Source organism: Corvus moneduloides, chromosome Z, assembly GCF_009650955.1.
Source record: "Corvus moneduloides isolate bCorMon1 chromosome Z, bCorMon1.pri, whole genome shotgun sequence".
NCBI lineage: Eukaryota > Metazoa > Chordata > Aves > Passeriformes > Corvidae > Corvus > Corvus moneduloides.
The window spans coordinates 46,050,444-46,062,249 of NC_045511.1; the positions used below are offsets into that span (position 1 = coordinate 46,050,444).

General features: G+C 43.7%; 1 protein-coding gene across 5 annotated transcripts in view; it reads right to left on the minus strand.

The window, feature by feature from the left end:
- The window catches only part of PALM2AKAP2 (PALM2 and AKAP2 fusion), a 265,964-nt gene extending 258,837 nt beyond the window's left edge, over positions 1-7,127 (minus strand). For 2 of the 5 annotated variants that reach the window (XM_032097539.1, XM_032097537.1), the window contains exon 1: positions 6,661-7,048. In XM_032097539.1, coding sequence (XP_031953430.1) covers positions 6,661-6,705 — 45 coding nt within the window. In that variant the 5' untranslated portion in view covers positions 6,706-7,048. Of the gene's footprint in view, positions 1-6,660 lie in introns of all 5 variants that reach the window. The other 3 variants (XM_032097533.1, XM_032097535.1, XM_032097534.1) reach the window with 3 other exon arrangements.
- Positions 7,128-11,806: the final 4,679 nt, after the last annotated feature.

Consider the following 11,806-nt stretch of genomic DNA (forward strand, 5'->3'; position numbering starts at 1 on the left):
TTCTCTAGTCTTCTACCTAGTTTTCACTGATACTTTGACACAAATATTTTTTCGTTATAATTCTGCTTCTCTTGCTGTCATCTAAATATTCCTAAAGCAAAAATACAGATAAAACTTGAGAAGGTAATTTTAGTTTCCAGATACTTTAGGCATTTTTGCTTGACTTTTGGCTTAGAATAGGCAAAGGCTGTAACATTTCATATGCTGTGCATGAACTCCCAGTGCTTTATATACTACAAAAGTAAAGGCAAGATAGAACTGTGCTTGCATGTATTTCTCTGTGTAAGGCCTGCCATGAAGCTGACTCATGGTATTGCTGCAGTCCAGGGTAGGGTTGCAGATCCGTGTGCAGGGAAACCTCTCTTCATCCTTTACAGCAATGCGAACATAATTTCTCTCCTCTGGCTGATTTGCACTGAGGTTCACAGGGATCTCACAGATTCGTGTCATGCTCACGATACAGATCTAATTTAGATTTAGTTTGTGCTAACCCCCTAGTTTGCTCCTGCTGAACCCATCCCTGGAAATATTTGCAGCAGGATGCAGACTCAACTCTGCCAGGTCTTCCTCACCAGAGTACTCTGGAATTATGGTAAGGTCTCACTAGTCCCCAAGTCTTTTAGCTCAGAATGTAAAAGGAGAAGAGCTACAGCTACAGGAGGATTTTTTTTCTGTTTCAGGTAATTGGATGTTGGGACCACTGAGGAATGAGATGGCAGAGGAATGGCTGTGATTAATCAGGGCCATAAATATGATAAGTAAGCTATGATAAATATGATATGATAAATATGATAAGAGCAAATAAGACAATGAGGGGGAAAATGGGAACGGGAAAATTGGATTAAACTATGTAGCAATACTGAATGAGTTTGAATTCAAATGGGTATTGCAAAAGGGGCTTTCTCTAGTGTCAAAACTTCAAGATTTGGTTGCTCCAGGAATGTGTTTGAGTACATAGGATGGCTGCACTTCATCAGCACATCTAACCCGTGCTTCACAGTGCCTGAAGTTGAACCAGGAGCATGGTAAACAGATAAAAATCTTCTCTGCCAGCCTCTAGTAATTTGCAACTCAAAAATTGCTTCTAATGAGAAAGTCCTTTATGGATTCCACTTCCATGAGCATACCTGGTTTGTTCTCAAGCCCAAGTGCACTCTTCAGCATCCACCACATCCTGGAGAATGGGGCTCTACAGCTTAACAACTCATTACAAGGAGAACATTTTTTTGGGTTTGTTTTGTCCACAAAAATCAGTACCTACTGATCCTTGTGCCAAAGCATCTAAGTAGTATTTACTTATCCTCTCTCTCCACAACACTTACACCTTCTGCAGATTCTTCTCACTCACCTATTTTCCAAGCAGAAAAGTCACAGCTGGCTTACTTCTACCATATCTTGCTGCATTTTTATTTTTCCCTGCAGTCTTTAGGTCTGAAGACAACTGGATTCAGACAACATGGGATTTGATCCCATGCTTAACTTTGAGGACAAAAGCATTACTTCCTAAATGAAGGCATTGGAAACTAGTGTATTAAGCTATCACAGCAAAAGCAAACTGTTGATTAAATGAATTTGCCACATCTTTTGAGGTGATCCTCAACACAAGTTTCTAATTTTCATGACAATGATCTCTGGAAGGACTCATAAAAATTGTGGAGCAGTGTTACAGTAAAATGACCCTGGGTATGATGTACTAGTCATGGGTTTTCATTGTGTGGAGTAATAGCTATTGGGAGGGAAGGGGAGGATGGGAAGAGGCAGAAGGGATGCTGGCTTTTCTGTCAATAAATTTTCTGAAATCTATGGACATCAAGTTATCTTCACTGCAGTTGTTGAGTGTCCAATGCAGAAATACAGAATGATTAGCTTGCCAGCAACTGTGATACTGAAACTATACCAGTACTGTCTTTCCAAAATATTTTATTACTATTCTAATTGTATTAGTATTCTCAAACACCTATTGAGAAATTAGTGCAGTGCTATATGTAAACATGAATGGACCTAGCTCCTGTTTGGGAGGACTTCCAAATCTCATCTGGCATAGTTTTAACTGGTGTGAAACTCATCTCCTGTGCAGGACAAGTATCCCCCTCCTTGCCCCTGTTGTACTACCTCCCACACTAGCTCTTGTTCCATGTGAAAGGCAGCGCTGCTCAGACTGCAGAGCCCTGGTGCCAGCCCCATACTACCTTAAATCTGGATGCACAAACCCATACTGCCCTCTTTTAATGCCTGCTGTATACGGGTGTGAAGTACTTCTTTAAATGGAAGATCCAGTTTACCAAATAATCAATCTTGCTCTCTTGATGTAGTATATCCAGCTCCTCCACCACTCCTTATGTTACCTGCACACCAGCAATGTTCATTTGTATCAAATTACAACTAGGGAATGCCTTCAAATCTTGAAAAGCTGCTTCCTGTAAGTTCTCTTGCGCCTTTGCTCTCAAGGAACAGCAGTCTCCCTCACAAACAGCAACTTTTTAAGACCTGTCAGAAAGCCAGTCCTTAATCCATGTAAGGCAGACCGCACTGATACAGGAGGGGGCTATTTTCAACCCCCACTGTCCTGCTGTAGTAGGTCAACCCCCTCAGGACATCTAAGTAATGTTAGATTCAGTTCAATATAGAAAAAGCAAGAATGGCCTTGCTTGACAGGAGGTATCTTTGGTGAGGCTAATTGAGTGTCAGTGATACTATAATTGAGCTACTGGTTCTCTGAGCTGGGCATTTGTTAGTAAGGGACCATCATGGCTGTTGTTTTTATCTCCTGAGGAATCAGTATAGTAGTTCCCCACTTGAATCTGTAGGCTGGACATCTCTTGAACCTGGAAACCTCCTCCAACTCCTGTGCTGGTTGTTGCTTTAGTTGACAATTTCTCCTCAGTGCTACCCCTCAATGATTGCATTTAATCCACTTGAGGCATGGGTAACACAAGTTCATTGCATCATATGTGCATTCATATCCCAAATGCACCAATTGGTACTCAACACCCTACTTCCCAGCTTTGTGATTGCTAGAAAGGGGACAGAAAATACTTAGGTTTTGTAAATGCTTGTCTATGTTTAGATCACTATCTTGTGGGGCTCTCTACACTAAGAGATAAGGGGCCAAATAACAAATTTTGGGGTCACACATGTTATTTATCCAAAATAGGAAAAATTAAGTCAGCTCACCTGTCCCCAGGCCACTGAGTCTGGGACTATGTACATTCCCAACTTCTGAGCAACTTGCAGCCAGCATATTTTTTAAAGCCACAAAAATGCTTCCTTTTTCACACAGAATTTTACCCACCAATCACCTTCAGGAAACAAGCAGACGCAAACACTAAAGTGCTCTATACAGGAACAAGCTCAGAGAGAAGATTGCTTCAGACCTCTTCTTTTAACTTCTTGTATGCTTCCTGAAGGCATCTCCCTACAGTATTAAGAGTGGGCACCACTCAGCTCCATTGCTGGTAGAACAGCAGATGGATGCTGTGGTGATTCAGGCTCAGACAGATGCTAAGAGCAGTGTGTCATGGCAGAAAAATTTACCAGTATCCATAGCACACATCCAAGTTGGAAGATGTGATGTGACCTCTGCTCAAGTAAGGATCAGAAAACTAAACGCTCCTAGTCATCATAGAACCTCTCCACGACACAAAGTTTACGTCTTCCCCCCAAGCAGAGAGAACTAGGTTCCACTTTTTAGCAGCTGTCTCACATCTTCCTGCTTCTCAAACCAGATTTGCACAGTGCTCTGAGTCTTGCCATAGTCAGTGAGTGAGTTTTAGGCACGTCACAAAGATCTGAAAATCACAGCTTAAGCATTTCAATGGCACTAAAACATACACATTTGAAGCTTCTCTGGTCTTTGAATGACAAATTCCATTTTTCAAAGACTTATTTAGATATTTCTTGCCCTGGTAAACCATGGCATCCAAGTACAGCTCAATCTTGCATGCACCCCTAACAGCTCCCTAAGACAAGGGCAAAGTCAATTATTCACAGTTTACAGATAGAACATGAATGCGCAGAGAGGCTAAGTACTTGCTGCAGACAAAACAAGTGGCTAACTCACATTCACTGAGGTTTAGATTAATGTCCTAACAGTAGACTCCTTCTTTTCCTCTTCCCATGACACTTGCCTCTGTTCCAGAGAGGCATATATTAAAACTGTGGTAAGTCAAGGTAACAAAGTATAAAATCAAATTCTTCAAAACCAGTCAGCTTTCTGGTGTTAAAGTTCATATTTCTATTTTTGGATTTGTTTTCTTTAAATATTCAGTGATACACACTTAAAATTTACTCTGCACATTTCCCAGCAAACTCATTTACCATGGTGATTATAGAAGCGAATGTACAGAGAACAGTGTGTAGAGAACCCAGTGGTAAGTGGATTTATTTCTGTAAGTCTAGCATTCAGCCAGCGTGATTGCAGAATGCTGGAGTAAGCTTCTGCTCATCTCAAAGGGATACTGCAGTGTGTTCAAACAGATGAAACACCAAGCTGAACTGAAATGCCAGTTCTTTCTTCTTCTGGGAAAGGCCATACAACGCTTGAGAACTGACCTTATTTTAGCCAGCCAGTGGCAGGAGGGAAAAGCCTAACTTGTGTAATGTCACTCAGTCTGATGGAGCAAAACTTATGCTTAACTTCTCTGCATTCTGACAAACATTTGCAGCAGCCCAAGCATAGGAGAAAAGTCACCTAACAAGATTATATGGAAAACCTGTTGCTCTGCAGAGTGGTAAGCAAACAAGTTGGTTCATGGACCCGCATAACACTTAAAATAAGGCTGAATATTTTTGATGCTGAAGTAAAATTCTTTCAATCCAATTAACTGCAAACATTGCTTACTACATTTTATTTATTAACAGAAATAGAAACCAAAAAGGAAATATGTATAGAAACTGAAGGTTCAGACTCTCAAGGCCTTCTACTATGCCAGCACAAACCTGCTGTAAAAGCTGCAATACACCAGGTGATAATATTAAATCCATAATGGCCTCACTGGTGTGAAATGCAGGGCACTAAGAACCAGAGCACCTGATCTACTTTGATGACAGATTCCAGGACATCATGAGGAAATGAGTGCTGTCTGGTGTTTTATTATATAGCAGTCAAAAGAAACAACAATAATATAAAGCTTTTGTTTTTTTAATGTGGAGACAGAAATGTTTCAGAGCTATGCACTGCAGCAAAGCACGGAGCAGCTCTGCAGTACAGTTTTGCCATAAAGGAGTCCCAAATTACAGGCAGCGGTGAGGTTTGCCTCTGGGGGAACATTCCTGGTGTTTCCACTTGAGATATGGCAATGCCTATGTTGATAGAAAACTGAGAACCAGCTTAAAAATATGCATCTGCTTTCCACTGCCTGAAAATTAAATGGTTATAGCTTCTTCCCTCCCCATATCAAATGGTACCATTTGCTCTTTTACAGTTAATATTTTAGAGAGAAAAATCCCATATCTACTTCTTTTAAATCTGGTTATTTTAAATCTCCATGGACCTATCATCAGAATAGTGGACTTCAGAAAAATACCTTGGAACAGCAGCAGAAGCAGCAGCAGCCATTCCTGTTACACTACAAAAGAAATCTGTAACCTGTGCCAGCTACAGAAAAATGTAGCATCTGTTGATCACTGGGGCAACTGGGAAAGAAAACTTAAAATCCATGCGGGCTCTGCTGTTTTCTGTTTCCCTTCAGACCTCCAGGTGTGTGGTCCCCAGCACGGACTGTGCCATCTGTCTGGGACTGGCACAGCTGCATCAATGTCTCAGCCATGGGGAAGAAGAGCTGGGTGTTACTTGAACAAGGGCAGGCTGTATGGGGCTGTCCGGCTGGCAGTGCCCACAGAAACACAGGCCTTTTGACACGGTGCCTGTGACATGCTACAGGATGAGCTGGCAGTTTCTGTATGCCAGGATGACGGTGGATCCTCAACACCCAGGCCCCTTCCTCACCAGGTGTCTCCACCCACGTTTCTCTGAGGTCTGCACCAGCTGAGCTCATGGCTCAAGCCAAATTACTCTACTAAATGTGAAAACAAGAGTTATAACTAAAATCGGGCTCAATCCTGCCTAGATTTTACCCCTGGCATGATGCAGCTCAGCAGGGAATTTGTCTGAAATCATGTGCTCAGCAGCCCAAGCTATGGAGCTGAGGTGACAGTTTAACTAGTAGATCAAACAATTACACAATTTTGATAATGCAGTGCCTGTGTTCGATTGTCTTAAAATTAGGAATATAACAATTATTTTCTGCACTAAAAGCCATCCTGCAGCAGATCATTTTGCTTGACTTTTTCATCAGCTAAGCAAAACCTCCAACTGTGAAAAAATATATATTCAGCAGAGTACTGATTTTCTCCTGCAATCTCCCCTCCTCCCCATTTATTCCTTTTCTTCTCTATCATCAATCTTTTAAGCATGCCACTGTGCATTCACATTTTTCTTTCTGCACGTGTCAGCTCAACGCTCTTCCTCAGAGCCCTCTTTCTCCGCCAAATCCCGCAAAGCAGATTTTAACCACTCATTTCCCGAACAGGGAATTCCACACACAACTTCGCAAAAGCCAGGCACTCCGGGCGCTTCCCAGCCACTATGCTGGAATCCCCCCTTCCCTCCAACAACCCACGGCTATGGACAAAAGAGCAAGTAAAAGGAAACTGACTTACTGCTATGGCTTGGAGCCTTTCCTTGTGCAACTCTGCTTCCGCCATCCTGGAGAGAAGGACACGGGAGGAGAGAGGGAGACCGGTGGGTGGGAGGGAGAAACAAAAAGGCAAACAAAACCAAAACGGACTGCAGTCACAGGGGGGAAACTGGAGTAATTGCAAGGAAAGCTGAGCTCCTGTGTAGCAATCAGCGACTTTTGGAGGCACTGCAGGCTGGCTCACGGTACGATCATTTTAGTCACTGGACCAGTGCCTGCCTGGCTGCCTGTCTCCCAGCTGTCTTGCTAACTGCATTTCAGTGCTGCTTCTGTGTGCTGGTGCTGTCACACAAACCATGTAGGCACTCTCCAAGCAGCTGAGCAGAGGGATAGCTCGCATGGCTATAATTTTTTGCGTTGACGTCTCAGCTCATTTGCTCCTCCTATGTGGTGCTGGGTCACGACAGGAGCTCGACATCAGCAGCGTGCACGGTAATACAAACCTGCCTGACTGCAGCAGAGGAGGCAGACAGCTGTGCCACAGCATGTCCTTAGCGAGCAGCACAGCGCGCAGGGAAGGACGGTGGCACATGGCGCAGGGAGCGGGAGCTGCGGCAGGCGGGCAGGCAGGCGGTGGCTGCAGCCCCAGCTGAAGCAGGTTTGGATAAGGGAAAGGACAGAGCTGCCAGGAGGAGGGAGAGCGCGGATGCTGGGGGAACCGTACAGACACTTGTGAGTGCAGTGGTAACATGGCATGCTGCAAAAGGCTGCTGCTGCAGGGCAGCCCTTAAGAGAAGCGACATAGAGCATCTGGATGGGGAGGGAGGGAGGGGTAAGGTGTCCACATGCCCCGCATGCACTGCATGTATTGACATCAGACATTAAAGTGACAAAGCTGTGTGTACAGACTCTCCGAAGAACCTACTGTTACAAATAGAGGAGAAGGAGGCAGGTGAGGAAGTAAGGGGACACCTGAGCCGGTATCACAAGGGTACCCGCGATTTCAAGCCTGGCTTCGGTTCTGCCTGCAAGCTCCTTACACTTTTATTTTTACTTGTATGATCGTCTGTTTGCTTCCTTTTCTCATAGACAGCAGCGAAGCCCCCCACTCTCTCCCAGCCCTGTCCCATGGGGTGCCGCTGCACGGGTGAGCACGGGGCTGCCCCAGCGGAGGGGCGTCTCCGAGCCAGGGCAGCCGCCGCGCCAGATGCAGAGCTGGGTGGGGGCTGACCATGACATCGTGGGGCTGCCCTGCCGTGAGGAGCAGAAGTGCATTTTGCAGCGTATAACTTTGATGTAATAACCTCTTGGTGCTAAGACAGAGAAACTCCCCTATCTTGAAGGAAAGCGATCTGGAAGTCACCCTGTTTCCCGTGTGCTTGCCCTTTGAAGGGCCACCTAGCCTGGAATTTTAGTTTTCTACATCCCTGTCTTCTCTCTCAGACTGCCTTCACCTCCACTTCCAGGACGTGCTACTTGCTGCAGGCTGTTTTTCAAGGCAGCTACTTTGTCAAGTGTTTTCACCTCCTGGTCCCATTTTCCTTACTGGTGCATGCCATGTGACAGCATGTCAAAGTGACTTCTTGCTTAGCTTTGCCTCCGTGAAAGACATCCTCTGTCATATAAAAACTCACAAAACATTATATAATTCCAGTAGTCACTGTGGCCAAAAGGCAAAGTTTTATTGCCATATCCCAAGTGAGGCAGTCTTAGTAAGTGGGTATTGGGGGGCTCACAACTAAGGGAAATGCAACAATTGTGGCTAGAAACTGGGATACTCTTTTCAGTCTTCCAGCTTTAAGTAATTGAATAGCAGCTGCCCTCTCAGCGTGTTTGGTCCCTTTCAGCTTGTTTAGTCTCTTTTTTGTTTTCCTTCACCATGTAAAGGTCCATGCATTGCTACTTGTATTACTACAGCTGGTTTTGAAATATCCCATCACACAGGATCCAGACATCTCTACTCCCACATGTGGTCTTGAGAACATATATGGGCAACTGCTACTAAGGCTTGATAGCTATGCAATTAAATCCCTTCAATACCCTTCTCATGTTTTGCTGTTAAGCCTTGCCCAGGGGAAGAATTCTGCTACAGGCTATATCCAGCAAAGACAAGGGTTATGCCCCAGTGCTTATTGGAGCTGTAATGGGCAGCCTATTCATTCCACAACCTGTAGTCACATTACATGTTTCCAAAGCTGCGTGCAATATGCATCACTTTGGGCCATCCCCTCTTTCCTTCCGTACGACATCCACTCAGGAAGACATTTAAGCACATATTTAAGCACATTCCACACAGTCATACATAAAAATGGATGTGAGTATCTCAGTTATGAGATACAGAGCTGGACACTGTACTTCCCCTTTGTTTATCCTCTCTCCAATTAACTGCAGTGCTTGTTGCCAGAAAGGGATAAGCAGGGTATGTTCTAGTGAGTGCTGCAGCATTCCTGGTCCCAATGAAACATGCAGCAGGGCTGTGCACCTCTCCAGTTCAGTTTGCTGAGGAAACATGGATCAGCTCTGTTGACTCTTTGTGGAACAGGAACGATAGAGGTTGCATCTGCAACTGCAGCAGAGCGGTTTCTTGCTCATGACATGCAGTGAGGAAAGGCTGGAAGTCCTACAATAGTAATAGCCACTAGTTTCTCCACGTATTTCTCTACATAAAACTTTCTCTCATATAGCTTGAAGCCTGTGATGGAATGAGGCTGAAATACTTTACTGAGGCAGTTCACAGACCACACCCAGGTGAAGTGACCTCTATGAGGTGATTTACTACACCGTGATGGAGTCTGCAGCAGACAGCCCCTATAGACATTTAGTTAGTGAAGACAGTATTAAATAAAACAAAACAAAACAATTACCCAGTCCATTTTTAAACATTTTTTTCATCCACATTGGTTAGGATTTTTGTTTCCAGAATGTTTTGCTATGTTGGTAAGGGACTTTAATTTAAAAATCAAGAAATTTTGTTAAATCCTAAAGCTTTTTTTTTTTTTCTTACTTTTAGGGAAAGAGACTAGAGTGGTATTTCCAAATTTTGAAGACAATAGTAAAACAAGAGAGAATGGAGAGTGTAGGGAGGAGCAAGGAGATTCCAGAAGAGTAGGTAAGAGTAGGTTTAATATGCTATGTTCAGTAGCTAAAAATGGAAAGAAAGAAAAAATATCCCTTTTATTTCTTCAAATGTCAGTTCAAAAGCTATTATTTTCACAGTAATTTTTAAAAGAGCAAGAACTGCTAAATCCTAATAATGTGTGAATTGCATCCCATTTCCACGCAAAACGGATTTTTATTTTCATTTCTTTGGAAAAGAGTATAGGAAACAATCTGTAGCCCCTGTTCAGTGCTGGAGAAGATCCTGAAAGCACTCTGAGCTATGTGTAGCCCGAACTTTAAATGAGACAGCTTAGTTATGCAGTGAAAATCAGGGTCTTGTCCTTGCCATGCAGCTGAACTGGATTAGGAAAGGTTCTAGTTTAAATCATCTGTGTTTGGTTATGGTCAAGCCAACTGGCTTGTTTTCTTGCCATTGCACTGCATACTATAAGAACCCTTCTGCATGATGCCAGGGATCTTGTCCTTAGGGAGTCTTTGGCCTCCCATCCTGGCTGTTGGTAGGACTGACTTAGTCTAAGAAACCAGAGTTTGTCGTGAAGACTGTGTAAGGCAGGCACGTGCATACACGTGAGGGTCAGGATTAGCACCTCAGCCATTGCAAATGCATCAATATATTTTTGAGGTGACAAGTTACTGGTTGGATTCTGGCAGTGGCTGTCAAGAAAACACAGAGCAAGGAGGGAAAACAGGCTTCACATTTACATTTCAGATTGTTTAAGAGGAGATGCTTCTGGCTCTTAAAATTACCACATGCCGACATATTTCATTGTGCTGCACTAACACTGTTCTGGCATCCTGAATAGTGTCAAGAATCCATGCCTATGGCATGTTTGAACCATATTATTATCATCTAAGTTGAAATTCTGAGGTTTTAATTATCTTTCTTTACCTTCCTTACCAAAGTCTGGCTATATTAAAATAGTTCAGGAATGAAAAGGTCATCTAAACTTTTAGATACCTGAGCTCATCACCCATGCTTGTTTTTTGGACTTCCTCAAACACTGTGCCTCACACTACATACTCTTCAAAATTTCTGACAGTGGCACCATCTGAAACTTCCAGGAGACACTACTCCATCTGTGGTTTTAATTGCAGCTCTCTGCCTTGCCACACAAAAGTGTCCTCCTGACCTTCTCTCTCCTGTACTCAGGCAGCTTGCTGGGGGTATGGAGTGGCTACAACATCAGGGGTTGTGCTTGGGCCTCTTGGAATTCACAGCTGTGAGTTGCACCTCAGGGACCCTCACCCCAGTGAGACATCACTCCAGAACAGTTGTCTTCACCCTGCCTGGACACATTAACCCAGTAAGTGATGGCTGTATGATGGGGACTGTTGTCCAAGCCCTTCACACCCGCTCAGTGTGGCTGGTGGAGGGAGGTGCCCAATATATTGTCACTCATGACTCGCAGTGGTGAAAGTGAGAAGTTGAACACCCAAGTATGTGGGGTAGCAGATGCTACCATCAGTACACTTTCTTCATTTCCCATTCCCTCTTGCATGGATTTTCATGGGCACAGCCCCCAGGCAGTATAGGCTAGTGGGAAAAACCACTCTGTGGAACAGGACAAGCAGAGGCTTGGAAGTCCCCCCTCTACCCCTTACAGCATTTCACACCTAGAAAATGCAAATGGTAAAGCTCTAAGTTATCTGTCTGAAGTTGAACAAGAGGGTAGTGGCAAAAGATCATTCTTTCTTTATAGAAAAGAATTTTTTAATCAAACTTAGAGTAACTGAAGTTATTTCTTCTCCCCTTTTTTCTTCTTTTTTTTTTTTTCTGTTTGCCACTTGCTGTCAAGACATGGAGTAGAAGCATGCACAGCAGGAGATGGCACTGTGTAAGAAATAAAAAGCTAGAGCACAGGGCTTTGTTTTAAATCTGCTCAAGACATCAGGCTTATGAATAGGTAAGCCATAATTTATTAATAAATGCAGTCTGTGAGGTTTTTCCATGTTTGCTTGGTCTCATTCTGCAGACATGTGAAGGTTGCACTGAGAAGTCCTCTGACTAGAGGGTCTCCCTGTAGTCGTAACAGCTTCATGACACCTCC